The sequence below is a fragment of the Aphelocoma coerulescens genome, chromosome 3 (assembly GCF_041296385.1).
Source record: "Aphelocoma coerulescens isolate FSJ_1873_10779 chromosome 3, UR_Acoe_1.0, whole genome shotgun sequence".
In the NCBI taxonomy this organism is placed as follows: Eukaryota; Metazoa; Chordata; class Aves; order Passeriformes; family Corvidae; genus Aphelocoma; species Aphelocoma coerulescens.
Genome location: NC_091016.1, coordinates 58,190,389 through 58,206,578, shown reverse-complemented (window position 1 = coordinate 58,206,578; position 16,190 = coordinate 58,190,389). Strand labels below are relative to the sequence as shown.

Sequence of the window (16,190 nt, the reverse complement as noted above, 5' to 3'; positions counted from 1 at the left end):
AATCATAGGTAGCATTGTTTCCATGTCTTCCACATTGTTAATGCTGAGGGTATTCTTTTATGTCAAAATGTGGTGAAAAGTAGTTTTCTGTCTTAGTGTGATGGTAAGTAGATCTTCCATATCTCATTGTTGCATTTTAAAATTATGCTTTTTTTTATTATTCCATTTTTGTCCCAAAGCACTCAGAAATCTTATAGCAAGAAATGAAGAGGGGCTCTGAGTAACATGGTCTAGTGGAAGGTGTCCCTGCTCATGGCAGGAGGGGTGGAACTAGATGATCTCTAAGGTCCCTTCCAACCGAAACCATTCTATGGTTCTCTGAATTATTGCAATTATCATTAATTTTATTTGTGAATGTCATCAGAATATCTTTATTATTGTTCTCAGAAAGTGAAATTTCCATGCCTCTCTATAAATATTTAAAAGAGAAAATCCAGATTTAGAAGTAGAAAAAAGATACAAAAAATTTAGGGGTAGTCCTTAAATATTTAAAATTGCTACATATGCCATTCATGTTTCATCTGAAGAAAAAACTACAAAAAGTGAGAATTTTAATTTTTTTTTTTTTTTACTATATGTAAGAAACTGCCAGGAGTTGTATTTAAATCAGCGTTAGAAGTGTTCAGGTTTCAAAATACCACAAATGTTGAGTCTGTGATACAGCCAGTCTTTTGTTTTTCATTGTTCTTCATGCATGCGGTTAGTACAGATGCAACAGATCCTTTGAAACAAGTGGAAATGATACAGACATTCCTGGTAATTCATAGAAACTGATAAACACTTCAGGGTTTTTCAGTTGCTTTTAAAATATTATTGAATACAGAATGACGCATCATTTGAGTCCTCAAGAATACACTGGAGAAAATATTGTACCATTAATGTAAGATCAAACATAATAGGGTCAATTTACAGATAACTGAGGTGACAGAGATGAAAAAATAAAGCAAAGTATCGCTCTACAGAATACATTTTCCTTCCAGTTAGAGAAGTAGAAGCTATGTTTGGGTGGTTTTTGCACAGCAAAAGGCACAGATGGTATTGAATTTTAACAGCTGTCTTCCATTAAGAGTTACTGGTAGTGTGGATGAATGTAGTTAATGTCTAGACAGTGAGAAATCTTTATTTTTATCCATGTCTTTGCCCTTACTACTGCTAACAACTACAGTACTATGGAATTATAGAAAAACATTGATTGAATGGTGCCTCTCGGAGCCATTTAGTCAAACTCCTACTCAAGCAGGACCAGTTTACATCAGGTTGCTTAGATCCATGTCTGAGTTTAAAGTGTCTCCAAGCACTGTAGTTACCAAGATCCAAATCAGACTCCAGTCAACTCCCTCAGTACCTTTGCTCACATCGCAGCTAGTCCCAGGGAGCTGTGTGTGTCCAGTTGGCCAAAGTTCTGCCCAGCTCCTTCCTCTACTGTAGATAATGCTTCACTCCCACAGACTCTGTAAATAGACTCTTGGACTGGGAGGCCTGAGATCCAAATTTGCCAACAAAACCCAAGACACAAAAAGACATTGACTATCTTGGCCTTTCCCATGTTCTTTGTCACCAAGTTGTTCCCCACCCCACTGAGCAGCAGACATGTGCTTCCTTATTTGTCTTTTGCTGCCAATATACTTATGGAAGCTTTTTTTCCTTGTCCTTAACATCCTTTGATTATTTCTACTCCATCTGAGCTTTTGCTTTTGTAGTTTCATTGCTCTACACTTGAGTAATGCCTCTGTTCCCCCAAGTCCCTGCTTCCACCTTCTGGGTGATGGCACTTAATAAGGGTGCCACCATTTTCCCTAGTCAGACTACTCATTTAAGTCGTCTGTGTTTGACTTTAGAATGTAGTCACACATTTTGTTGCACTTACATAGGAACAATGAGTGAATATTCTAGCTAATTCAGTTTTTCAGCCCTTTGTATGCTCTGGAAAGATGAAGGTGAGCTAGTGCTACTTTGTGGCTATGAACACTTTGTGTATTAGTCTTGTGAAAATTCTTTCAGTCTCAGCAAAAATATTGCCAGAGTTGTGAAACCCAAAAAGAAGGTAGTGAGAGTGGTGGTAGCACAAGATGCCCTGAGAATGAAACTGCCTGGAGGTAGCATTGGGTGGTTAGCAGCTCACAGATGCCTAGAAATTAGAGTCCTTCTCCCCAGGACATCTTTTATCCATGGCAAGCTCCTTCTGGTTATTTAAAGAAAACAACTCAGAAAAAAGGAAAGAAAGCCTTCAGATGGGTGAGTGAGTTGAACTGAGTGATGAATGCTAGGACTGGCACAGGAAAAGAAGGAGAACCATGTGGCTTGAAGCAGGGGAAAAGAAGACGGAAGAAACTGTCCTCAAATTCTGGTTTTGTGCTTCAGCTATCCCATTTACTTCAACAGAATTCCTTGTATAAATGCATTTAAGTATTTTATTGGTTTATACCTAGTAACAACATCAAGCACTTCTTTAGGTTTGCTTATCTTAGTGATGAAAAAGTTAACATAGTTAAAACCACTAAAATTTCTATAACAGTACATTAAAAAAATAATATTTAATAAGATAAAAGTCTTCCTACTACCCTTGTCTAATATGCTGTTCATTTTTATTTATGCCACTGTGTGTTTCCTAGGGTATCTATGACTGCCAAGGTAGCTGCTGCCAATGAGAAGTGGGGATTTCCTATTTGGCCAGAATGGAATGATGCAGATATCAATGCAGAAAAATGGGATAAAGCTGGAAAAGAAAAACCTGGAAAAGGTCAAGTTTCAGTAAGTTGTGTGACGCATATTATTTCCACTTCATTTTTGGTGCTTGTGTTTAATACAGTATTTGTCACAAGTTCAAAATAATGTGTTACTGATAAATATATTGATTTTCAATAATATATTTTCAGTATGTTTAAGTAGTTCCCTGCTAAACTACAGTAATAAACCAGAAATATTGTGCATTGTTAATTTGCTGCTTTTAAAATGAACTGTTAACATATCTGTGTGCATTAATGTGTGTACAGTAATGGTTAAAAAAAAATACAACCCCAAAATCTGTTTCATAACATAACTAAAACTGGGGGATGTGGAAACAGCTGAACTGTTGTAGTATGTCAGGGCATGCCCTTCTCAGGGCACTGCAGTTTCTCAAAAGAACTCAAAGTTTGATGCATCCATCTTTTTTTATGGCAAAATGGATGTTGAAGTCTTTTTTTGTACACTGCATTTTCTGGATATGTGAAATACTGCCTGCAGTTCTTGTATGTGGAGAATGATTTGAAGGAATATCATCATTTTGCAGAAAGTAAGCACCTGCCAGATGCATAAAAATTCCTGTTTTCCAACTTTGGAGTGAATTAAAAGTGTCATGGGTTTTTACTCCTCCAGACTGGTTATTGTTGCAGAATGTATGTCATTCATGCAGAGTAGTAGTAAACTTATTTCTTAAAGAGTTTCTTAAACTTAGTATTTTAAATGGAAATTTAAAATTCATTAAATACCATGCTTTATCATCTATTTTATATGCAAATTTTGCCATATTCATGTTTCTTCTGAATATGTCCTTGTGTACTATAAATATGCTACCATGTATTTTTATAGATTATTTTTTTCTTATCCCAAGATTAACTAAATAATTATCCTATGGGGCCAAAGTACTGCTTTGAGAGAAGGTATAAGTTCCATACCAAATACTGCCATTACCTTGTCATTTGTGTCCTTCTTCTGTTCCATTACCACATTTGCTGTCTTTGGGCTGTACTCAACATTAATCTAGCATTAATTTGTTAGGTCTACCAGACATCATTATGATACATAAACTTCAAAATAGCTATATATGAAAACCTTTCTTCTATTTTAGCACAAGAGGCATTCTGAGTTTTTTACTGGACTCTTCAGTTCTTCAGCTACAAACTATATGAAACATTGCTCCTTTTACATGTTTAAAGGAATTATGTGTCAGTCATGGCAGATGAATTTATAGGTCTGACATATTCTGTAATGTGGCCTCTTTCAGTCCAAGCAGGTAACAGAATTCAACAGCATATAGGATATTTCAGTTAGAAACAAAATTAGAAATGGCACCCAGGACCTTTGAGTACACTTAGAACACAAATATAAACAGTCCTATTTTCTTGTGTGGGAAAAGAAATCAATCTGATCTCTTTCCTTGTAACACTGGAAGTCTTTCACCAAGCACCCCTACACAATGCCCTCTCTTAGAGCAGTGCACTGTGTTCCTGAGATTGTGCATTTGACCTTGTCTTTGTCCCTTGTGCCCATTTCTTCCACATCCTCCCTGCAGAACTTGTGGTTGAGATTCCTTGTCCTTAGAGCATGAACCCCTGAGACTTGGCACTTGTCTCTTCCTATAGCAACCTTAAATAAAAGACAAGTTAAAACTTGATTTTTCAGCCAAATTTAGCTAAACATACAATATTCTTCTTCAAAGCATTTTTTGTACTAGTAAGCTAAAGAAAGGTGTATCTTTCCAGGTTTGTTTTTTTGTTAGAGTTTCGTTGCCTGGTGTTGTGTCATTCCATCTGCCTCCTCTGGTTTATGTAGTGTTTAAGTGCTAAACTTTCCTGTTATGCCATGAAGTCAGGGTTGGATGTCTCTGAAATCAGAATATAAGCTGTTAATACAGTTTTGTATAGTCCAGACTCCAAAGCTTTCTTTAAGCTTTCAGAAAAAAACAAGTATTCCTAAAACATTCCTCCCCTCCCCCCCAATTTATCTTTTTTCCTTCAGGTACTGAAATAGTTTGTTGCAGACTGTTATGTTGAAGGAACTTACACAATCAAACAAATACATAAAAAATGTGGGGAAAAGATTATTTGTGATTCTTTGGTTTGTATTTGGTTTTTATGCTTTTGTGATGTATTTTGTTTTGCCTTCCTTTAGTCATTAAGTACTCAAAGTATCACAGATTTTTGTTCCCAGCAACTCTTTCTCTTATTTAGTCTGTAGAAGATAGAGTGCATCACAGACTGTGAAACATACATGAATGTGTAATATTCCTAAAAGCTGTTTAAAATTCAGGCACAAATAAAAGGCATTAACCATGTAACTGATTGGTTTCTCAGTCAGCACAACTTATCAGAGGCATGTCCTCATCCTACATTGTGCTAGTAAGTAAACAGATATCATGTATCCTGACGCCTTCTGTGCACAGAGGATAAGCATCACTTCAGAAATGCAAGTTTGAAAACTGTATGAGCCTCTTTCTCTAAGGGGCTAATTCATGCTGTATAATTATAGCTCTCTTTGGTTTCTGCAGCAGTGTTAAATGCACGGAACATGGGGGGTTTTGTGTCTTAATATCGCTTTAGATATCGCTTTTAGTCTTCAACTTAAAAAGCTGTAGAAATAAGTGCGTTAGAAAAGTACATAAGAATAACTTGGTAGAAGAGTACCTGATTTAAAAATTTAGGGGTTTTTTTGGAGATCTTTCTGAAAGGGGAAAAGAAAAAAATCATTTCATATGGACCTCTTAGAAAGTGCAGATCACATAAACTTCTCTGAACAGTATAGGTGGCTTTTGTGCTGCATCTTCGATTTGGGCTTTGGGCTCTTTTTGTTCAGTTGTGGATACTATTAGCTCTTTTTTATGCTATTTTGCTCCTTTAGTGAATTATCGTGAACAATATATTATTTTAAATCTCATGGAAGATAGAATACTGTAATTAATAAAAAATGGTCCATTTTTGTTCATGTATATTTTATGTAGCCTGGGTTTGACGATCCTGAAGGGAAAATAAGGTTGCCAGCATCCTTAAAAGTGCATTCATGGAAACGCCCGCAAGAGTTTTTAACAAAAGAGGTAAGAAACAAACAAGGTCATGATGAAAAAATGCTACTTGCCAAACTTGTTAAAAGTAGGGTGAAATTAGCAGAGGAAATTAGTTCAACAGATAAAAGCCACTTTAACACACAGTTAATCCTGTCCCAGAAAGCAGTGATCCGTGTGACAACTGACCTGTGCTACATACACAGCTTGGCCCTGAGGCTGGACCTGGGCACAGGGTGAGCTTACACTGCTGATGGTAATGGAGGAGCCTGCAGGCAGCTGCTGCTTGTTACTGGCAATTACATCACCTGCATCTCCTTGACTTTATGTAACCACAGCAGCAACTTCTTACGTCAACATCCTTTCATTTTACAGCAGAAATTATGAGCAGTGTTGTTTTCTTGTAAAAATATCCTTTCATAGCTCAAATTGTATCATAGCTCGGTAATACCAAAATGGATGGAATCTGCACAGAATGCTGCATAGATGAATCAGAGGCCTGCTTGATGCCACACAACAGGGGTTTCCCAGTGTCTAAAAGGATGTAAGATTACCTATACTAACCACTTTCTTTACAGTTTGCTGTAATAATAGCATTCCGAATGATACTATGCAGAATCTGAGAGCCTTTATTAATGGGGTAAGACCACCGTGGACCAGAATTTCCTAGTGCAAAACATCATGGTAGCGTATCTTCCCACATCTGCTTCACTTTTTGACTCCCATGTTCATTTGGAAGACAACTGGACAGAGAGATGCCTTTTTATTTTTCTTTGTGTTCTTTTTTTCTCATTTAAGAATTGCTGTCATGGCAGAAAAATCTCTGTATGTTGCAGCTGAGGCTTCCCTCAAGCAGGTGTCTGAAGTACATATTTATCATGAAACCATAAACTAACTTTACCAGAACTACAGTACTTTTTTTTGCTTCAAGTATCGTATTTTTTCTGGGCTACATAGAGTACATGTCCATATCTTTGACAGTACTTATCTGCAAGGTAGCCATAGCATTTTAAAATTATGCATAGCTGTTATTCAGTTTATTTTTAAACTTAATTGCAGAGAAAATAAGCAGCCTCCCATTTCAAAGGTTAGTGTTCTCCAGTACTGTTACTAATCTAAGTTTTCAAGTGATTTACTTCAGATAAATATTGGAAGTTTTAAAGCACTTGGACCACCCTTCCAACTTTTTTTGGGCTTGTGAGTTTTCCTTTTGTCAGTTTATCAGTTCCATTTTTTATTAACTAGACACTAAACAGGTCTAAGTTTAATTTTTAATGGAGAAAGGAGAGGGGGAGGTCAGAGGAGTAATTGACAAGACCAAAAGATTGGATAGAAAATGCTGCCAAAATGCATAAACTGAGTGGAGGTATCTGAAAGATGAGGGCAAGAGAGCTGGCAGCCCAGAAAGTCATGGAAACAAGTATCTGTATTAAAAATAGCTTTTAAAATCCATCTCTAGAGTACTACGAAGAAAGCATTTGTTTTCTTTAAGACCTGATTAAAATTTTGATGTGTCTTTTGGTCCAATATGTATTTTGAATCAAGAAGCCACAATTACCAGAAAATTAATATAAAAATTGATGTAAATGTCAAGTGATGAAAGGCTATTAAGAATGATACACATTGTCACCCAATATATTTGTAACTATAAAAGAAAGCATAAGCAAGCCTATTTAGTGTGATAAGCAAAGAATCAAGCAACGAACACCAGTGTGTGATGAGAGGCACAGATACATTTAGCTCAATAAACTACAATCCCAGCATGTTATTACTAAACTGCTTACAAAAAGGAAATGGGCTGTATAAGAAGGAAATAGTCATGAAAACTCTGTAATGCAGCCAAAGGTTTGATAAAGTCGCTGTTCATGCTGACAATACCACTGTCTGACTGACCATGAGCAAATAACCCTGTGAACCCTCGTGGGTGGCTAAGGGAATCTCAAAATATGAGATAGTGTTATGATCACGATTTAAATGCAGAACTGCAAATATCTTAAAAAATTGAGGGCATCTCAATTTACTTATGTGATTATTTAATTTAATACTGTTTAAGTCTCCTGGTAAAAATAATAATTATTTTTTAAGAATTCTGAACATTTACATTTTAAGAAAGTTTTATTAAGAAATACCAAACCATCTACAAGATTTGCAAGCTGATCACTTCTAGTTTTCAAATGTGTAATGAATGTTTGCCAGATGTCCAACATTTGCATGTTCACTGCAGTTAAATGCTAATGTTCATTTAATTTTTTCCAGATAATTTAGCTATGGACCTAACTAATTTACTTTCTACCAGGTTCCTGTGATAGTCAAAAATGAAACCTCATTTGACCTTGTTTCAGCAAATGAACACATATTTTGTTCTGAGGTAGGTGGAAATACATTAAAGTCCCTTTAAAAAAAAAAAAAAATTATTTTTCTTATCTTTCTTTAACTTTTTGAATTTCACTCCATATTCCTACCAAGAAGAAATAAGTTGTGACTTATTTTTTAAGTGGAAAAAGAATGATGGGAATAAAATGGCAAGAAATTATCTAGATTATTATAATTAGTGTTTACCTTTTTTAGAATTTGAAAAATTGGTCATGGTAAGAGATTTTCTAGACTTTTAAAAAAATATATATATGCAATCTGTGAACTAAGGTAAATACTATTGGATAATTATGAAAGAAAAGAGTAAATAAAGGCTATGTTAGAAAGGATTTGTATTTTTTATTCAAACTGTCCGGGTGTCCAAGGGGGCCTGCATGTCTTTGCAAATGTCTGCGGCCCAGACAGTCTTTTCTGTCTCTCCAGAGCTGGATGATTGTTTACTGAATTTCTGCAGGTTGTGGAAAAATATAAACCAGGTTGAACCATCTGAGCACCTTACTGAATTTAATATTACTTAATAATTTCTATTTCATTTAGTACTTCAATGCAAATTCAAAATTCAGCACCAGAGATACATGGGAGGGAACACTAGAAAACAGGTCATGTAAATTTTGAAGTTCACAAAACCACTGATTTATTTTAGGACAAGTTTCTTGGAGTGTCCATAGAACCACTAATTAATTTTAGGTCAAGTTTCTTGTAGTAAAAGCTCATTTTCATTGCCATTTGTATCAATCATTGTAACAGTTTGGTAATACTTGTGAAGGTATGGCATACATCAGAAATCTGCATATTATAAAGACATGCATAAAGCATGATTACTTAAAGCTGCTATTTTAAGTCTTAAAAATTCTAAGTACTTTTAATAATTTAGGTTTTCGTTTACTGAGTACAAATACTGACTATTAAAGGCAATACTGATTTTTAGCAGCTGGCTTTTAATAAGCAATTAAACAAGTGACAGCTCACAAGTCTGTAACAATTTATTTTAAAATCATGTTTCCTCATTTGTCTTTGTTAAATGGTAAATACCTTTATTAATAATGTGCCTTTACTTAGTTTCATAAAGTCTTGTGTTATCTTAGATAGGTATTATAATGATTTTAAGAGAAGTTGTAACTGTGAAATTAATTTTTCTGTTAATCCATAGGTATATTTTTGTGTCACTTTTTTATTTAGAACAAGATCTGTTTAATTCTTTGATCATTATAATATAATGGCTCTTTTTTTCAAAAATATGTTGCTTGTAAAGAATTTTTTTCTATTTTTCACTTGTTTTAGCTGATGAGATGGATTGTAAGTGAAATTTATGCTGTCTGGAGGATATATAATGAAAATTCCTTAAATAGTGAAACATCCACACTTGTTTGGAAACCTTGGGAACACATTTATGCCTTATGTAAAGCTACCCAGGAACACATACCACTGTACAATAAATTTGGAAAATATGTATTGAAACTTTATTGGATGGTGAGTAGTTTCCTCCAAAATGTATAAATATGATGCAGCTAACATGGCAAATTTTAATGGTTAGTGGGCACATATTTTATTATTAAAAATACATAGATATGTAGGAGTAGAAATATTGACAAATTGTTGATGCTTGTTAATTAAAATGCCTCTTACAGTTCATGTGATTTTCTTACAACTTACAGCTTGATAAAAGTGTTATTACTCGCAAAGGCAATATTTTATTTTTGTAGTTTTGTAAGTTTGACACAAATGCTTAGTAGAGTCAGGCATGTAGCCCACAGCTCTGGTGTATTAGGCTGAAAAATTTTTGTTTTGATGTTTAAGTAATTCAGTTGGCTGACTTTACAGGGCTATTTGTATCTAAGTGTATTTAAAGATAACTAGAAACTTCCGGTGTGGGGACCATTTTCTGAAGATGTACTGGTAAAACTAAAACATCCCAAGGATTTCTAAAGATAACGAACAATAACTTCTTGACACATTTGGCAGTGAACAGGGAACACTGAATTGCATATTGAACCTCATTTTAATAAAGAAATAATGACATATAAAGGAACTGACATATGAAAGTTGTCTGTGTTGTTTGAGTTATTTCAGTTACATTTTTCTTTTGGAAACAGAAAATGTCACAACACACTAAGACCTATAACTAACCCTATTAAACTTCCAGTTGCTCAAAGCTGAAAATATTTTTGAGACAGTCAGTTGGAAACAAAAACTTGAAAGTGACCTTCCCTAAAAGGGGAACACTTTTACATGTCTGTGCTTTCCTCATCTCTTACTACTGTCTCCACATATGAAATAACTTATATTCATACAGAAAGGAGTTGCATGAGTTTGAGAAGGCATAAATTGTGTTGCCCAAATTCCTCAGCAGAGGACATTATTCTCTGTGTGAATTTAATGCTGTAGATGTTATGTAGTCATGTGGTAAAAGACTACATTTTAAAGCATGTACAAGAGTTACCAGGGTGTTTCATTTTCTTTGTCACTTTTGTGGATTTCTTTGGTTTGGGCCTGTGTATTTATTCAATTTTCTTTTCCTCTGGTTGTACAGATGTATTTTACAGACAGAAAATCAGGGAAAAAAGAGATTCACATGTTGGAAGATTGAAGAAAATGTGCAAATGAGGAAAGACAAATATCAGTAGAGTTAGAGGAGAAAGATTTCACAGGAGAAAATAGAATGTTAAATGAAAAAGGGGGCAAAAGATGGAATAAAAATGAACTGATTTCATTAATTTTCTGCATTGAGTCCTAAAGGGATTGTTGTGCATGACAGCAAACCTATGAATAATATTTTTTTTCACATAATTGGGACAATATATGAATTCTACCCCACATTCTACTTCCACTTTGCATTCCTGAGGTTTATTGAATTTTTTCCTGTAGTTATTTTTTTCTCACCTTTTTCCATTCATGGACCTGCCCCACATTCTTTTTAATTTCTTTGGTTCCTTCTCCTTGACTTATCAATTTGTACTGTTCTCCTTATTAAACTTGAGGAATTATTGGAAGAGGAGATGAATATGTGATCATTTCACTGACTAGGTCCTTTTCAAATTTGGGAAGTCTTACATATTTTGTTTTGGTTGTCACAAAATAGTTCTTAAGCTAAAAAAACAGTACCTTCTTTTATGCTTTTTGCCTATCTTTGCCCTCTGGCCTAAATTTGCTTTCTCCTGAGACCTATAGAACTCAAAGAGTTAATCAGCTGTCGTTTGAGCTTTAATCCATTGTCTAGTTGCAAGGAGAGGACAGTAATTTTGCACTCTCTGGTAACACAGGGTGAGTACTTTAGTGATTTGGTCATTCTTCATCATTTTGTAGGTGAATTAACAGAAGTACTTGCTATTGGCCCACCAATTCTCTATTATATCTTCATCACTGTACAGAGACTTTAATTTGGAGAGTGGTGGACATTATTATTTTGTGGAATACTAGCTCAGTTTACTAATGAAATATCTGGTATTGGAGATATCAGTACTTTGTCTTACCTGTTTCTCATCCTGGAAATACAGATTTTTTTTTTTTTCTTTTAAACATTTGATAATTTTGTGTTGTTTTGTATAGTGTTTTATAAAATACTATTGTAATGTTTAATAGGAGACTAACTGCAGTCAACATCCCCACATAGTTTTTGGGAAGCAAGGGGCCAGCTTATATCACAAGTATTTTGCAGACTAAGATCTAAAGAGGCATTTACGAAGCTTCTACCTTGGTTTTAAGCCTTTTTTTTAATCATGACTGTTTCTCAGGCATCTGTCATGGCAGCTGAAGAAACAGGAATGCATGCACATGATGTATTACACATATGAGATTAAATATATTTGGAAATAGCTGCAATTAGATTATTCTCTGAAATAAATAAGTCAGAGCAGTAATACAGTGCTATGAATACTGTTTCCATTCTTTTCATATATTATGTGAGAACTTTTTTTGAAGCCATCTGTGATGTAAATAAAAATACAATAGAATTGGGTTCTTGGGAAAGCCTTAAAAGTTCTCTTACATACTCTTCACTTGCCAGGCCACAAACTAATTTTTTTCTTTCTGCTTTCCTCCCCCTTCCCTTGTCACAGGGGTGCTGGAGAAAGATCATTGTGGACGACACTATGCCTTTCAATGAAGAGGAGAATTTGTTATTACCAGCTACAGCCTGCCAAAATGAACTTTGGCCAATGTTGCTGTCCAAAGCTATCATTAAATTAGCAAATACTAGGTATGTTTTGTCATCTCACTTTTGGTTTGTGAAGTCATGTGGAAATAGCAAAAAGTGGATTTAGTTGTCACTGTTGGACCAAGAAACGGCCAGAATCACGACACAAGTCCAAGGAGAAAATGGAATTCCTTTATTAAATACAAGCTAGGTTTATATACCTTTGTACCTAAGAGAGCATGATATGATTGGTCACTTGACCAGCCACCCCTTAGAGGGATTGGCTGAGGTTCTCTAACACCCATTCAAAATATTTTTTCCCAGAGTACCAAAACAAGGCTGGAAAACAAACCCAGGTGCAGAGATAGAGAATTAGTTTACAAAACCGTCTTTCACTGTTTCTCAGCTAAAGCATGAGAAAGAAAAACTTCACAAAATGCTTCAGCAGCTGGAAAATTCCTCTGTTCCTGCTTTTTAGCATTCACATTTAGTATACATGGGAAATATATTTTGCTAAAAATTTTGTAATGACAATTACACACTTTTAAAAGCTGGCACTGTAAATCAGTAAAACAAAATCCTCTGTAGCTACAGAGGTGCAGTTTCCTTTTTAGATGTGTTTGTAAATTTATGCACCAAAAACTTGCAAAGAAACTGGAGTATTCTCATTATTTGCTTTATTTGTTTGACATTATTCCTAAAAACTTCACATGTGGCTTTCTGCCAAACAGAAGTGTCCGTGAACTCTTAATGAAGTTGTAATTGTCAGCCTTGACCACTATTGACACAACCAATATTGAAAACAGAGTTTTGGGAGCTGCTTTTGATGCCTGTGCTGCAGTTGTGCTGTTGTGTACAGTGATCTACGTCCCTAGAACTGACTGGAAAAGTATGATGCAGTGACTGACTATTATGGCTACAAGTTCCTATGAAATGAGCAATGAAATCTAAGAGTTTAAATGAATAAGCTTGAGAAAATAATTCAAAACAATCATCTGTGTAGGGAAGCTTCCCTGTTCTGGTCCTATCAAGTTACATTTGTCAGAAGAGTCATCTAAAGTATGTCTACACAGGCTAGGGAGTTGCCTAGAGCTGCCTGTTAGGAAACTGTTTGCAGGAATGTGATTGAAATACTTCATTTCTCCAGAGCACAAGGGTTAGTCATGCAAGTGCTCTCATCTTTAGCCTTGGTCCTCCCAGGAAACCTCTCCAGAGAGTAGTAGAGCGTCAGTTTGAAAGAGTGAAGTGCTAGAGTGGAAGTAGAACCAGCTTGTTCAGAATAACCTGGGAGTTAGAGAAGCTGCTTAGGAAATGGAAGTCGTAGAATCATAACCCTGTTTTAGCGCAAGGAATTTCAAACCCACATCTCCCACCCTGCAACTGTGTGCATGTATACATAGTAGGCTTGCTAACAATTTTGAAAAAAAAACCATTGTACGAGAGGGAACACTAAAAAAATGGACCTGATGCAAAGGCATTGATGTTGTGTAATCACCAGTAGTTTGGAAAAACTCCTAAAACTACAAGTAATGACTTGTTTTTCATCAGGCTATTCTGTGTGTGGTCTTATTCTCACAGACAGCAATGTAGACTACAGAGTTTACTGTAGCTGGTTACATTACAATTGTAAAATGTCTGCTTTTTTCTTATAGTATACATGAAACTGGAAAAAGAGAGATGGAGGAATTTACAGTTCTGCATACACTGACTGGATGGATACCAGAAGTTATTCCTCTCCGGTAAGTTCTTTTATTAAACAATTTATGTGCTATTTGTTTAATATTAATTCTGTAAGGCAGTATGAAAAATAAAGCTAAGCCCTAGAAGTCCTTCACCATCAGTTTTGGAAAGTAAATGGTTTATAATTCAGGCACTTGGGAAATGTACCTTTGAGAAATGCAATTTCATTGAGTTTTTCTTTGTCGGTCATACAATTTCTTGTAAAGCTATTTATCATGTATACTGATGCCTATTCCTTATAAAATTAATGTAACGTTAAACAGTTTGATGAAAATAAGGTTAGAGAAATCTATGTTTCACTTAGTATGCAGTTACAAAATGTCTGCCGATAATAGTAACTTTATATCTAAATGTACCATAGAAAGTATATGTCATGAATTTGGAAGTAATCAATGTAAGGTAGTATGGTGTTTCTACCCTTTAAATTGTAACTGTTGGTAGACTTTTAGTTTGAACCAAAAATAGTAATTCCTACCTACAATAACATTTTTCTTGTTTCTTGTGAGTTTTATGCTCCTCTTGTATTTTTAAAGAAAGACATTCTGACTTTTCAGCTTGACTTTCTTTTTACTAAATGAATTACCAGGATACTGACTCTAAATATTTAGACTTTTTCTTTTGAATTACACCTTTTTGCCTTTTGATATATACATTTAAATGAACATAGAGATAACAAATAGTATTGGTTTATGTATAATTTACTTATATATAATTATTTATTTATAGCCATATTTCACTATTACCTAATTTCAGTCAAAGAATATTTTATTCCATTTTTCAGGAATTTTTATGTCTCAAGCTATGCTTGCAATTTAGGTTTTTGATATATTTGTGTCCTATAGTAGTGTGTATGTAGCTCACGGACTTAAAAATCTAAGTAACCTAAATTTTATTTCTTTCTGTAGTTTGTTGTACAACTGCAACAGCAAAAACAGTATTCACTTACTGCAAATATATTATATCATGAAATATGAAAACGTGAATATCATAGAGTCTTTGGAATAGTAGTATAAGATGACTTTAGCTCACTTTAAAGTCACTTATTTTATTAAAAAAAAAAAAAAAGTTGAATGCAGTTAGCTTGCATGAAACTTATTCATGACCCTGTTTGGGATTACTTCTGGAATCACTGAGTTTCTGTGAAAAACCAACATGACTGCAACTGTTATATCAAAAAGCTGTTTTTTCTGGTAGAATCAGTGGAAGTAGCATGCAATTATCTGTGCTGAACATTTAGGAAAGCCCAGTTTGGAAGTACCTTTGAGAAGCTTTTTAATATACAGAGCTCGAATCACTGTGTTATATGGTGTAGTTGACTTTACAATCTGTGATTTTCTCTGCCACATCTTGTATCTGCTAAACATCTCGAGAAAGGATGCTTTACTTACATGTGTCTCTAACCACCATCTCTTTTTTAATGGGTCTTTCCATAATCTGTCTCAACAAATATTTCTGATACAGTGTGTGTTTTATCTTACTAAAATAACCCAGTAGAGTATTTTAGAATTGGACTGTCAGTTGTGGTATAGTGCGGTCTAGATGAAAATCACACTTTCTTTTCTTATTGGAAATATCCCTGCCATTGATATATACATTTCTGTTTTCTCTTAAAGACCTGAATACTTGGACAAAGTTTGGGGCTTTTTGAAAGAGATTGTGCCAGAATTCAAGTTGCCAGAGAAGAAGGCTCCAGAGCCTGAGATTACTCAAGATGATACAAAACCTGAAGAGACCAAAGACTCAGAGTTAAAAAATGAAGGTTCATCTATGAATAAGCTGCCAGATACAACTGAGAAAGCAGAGACAGCCACTAACATTAGCAAAGGTCTGTAATTTTAGGTAGTGTTATCTTTGTAGGCCAGGCATAAATAAGACTAGCATTATCTCTGTTTCAAATAAGTATATTTTACATATATTGTCACATACAACTCTGTGAGTTTGTTGTTTCACTGAACATGTTGCAATAATGTAAGTGCAAAATACTTTTGTTTTAGCTATAGATCTCATTAGAAGAAGTGCTATACTTTTATTTTATAGAAACAGCTTCACTTTATGGCAGGGACTTTTTCAGCTCCATGTCACAGCCATTTCTCCAAAGACTAGTTCCTTGCAGAGAGATAACAATCAGAGAGGTTACAGTTTCTCCAAAGGCAACATTGCTCTGACCATCAATTAATTATACATTTC

The 16,190-nt window shown here is 34.8% G+C and overlaps 1 protein-coding gene across 1 annotated transcript in view; it reads left to right on the top strand.

The window, feature by feature from the left end:
- The first annotated feature begins 2,556 nt into the window (after positions 1-2,556).
- Positions 2,557-16,190, top strand: part of ADGB (androglobin) — an 89,176-nt gene continuing 75,542 nt past the window's right edge. Inside the window, exons 1-7 of the mRNA XM_069010431.1 lie at positions 2,557-2,751; positions 5,699-5,791; positions 8,055-8,126; positions 9,413-9,601; positions 12,187-12,326; positions 13,916-14,002; positions 15,617-15,828. Of these exons, the coding sequence (XP_068866532.1) occupies positions 2,620-2,751; positions 5,699-5,791; positions 8,055-8,126; positions 9,413-9,601; positions 12,187-12,326; positions 13,916-14,002; positions 15,617-15,828 (925 nt within the window). The 5' untranslated portion in view covers positions 2,557-2,619. The remainder of the gene's footprint in view (positions 2,752-5,698; positions 5,792-8,054; positions 8,127-9,412; positions 9,602-12,186; positions 12,327-13,915; positions 14,003-15,616; positions 15,829-16,190) is intronic.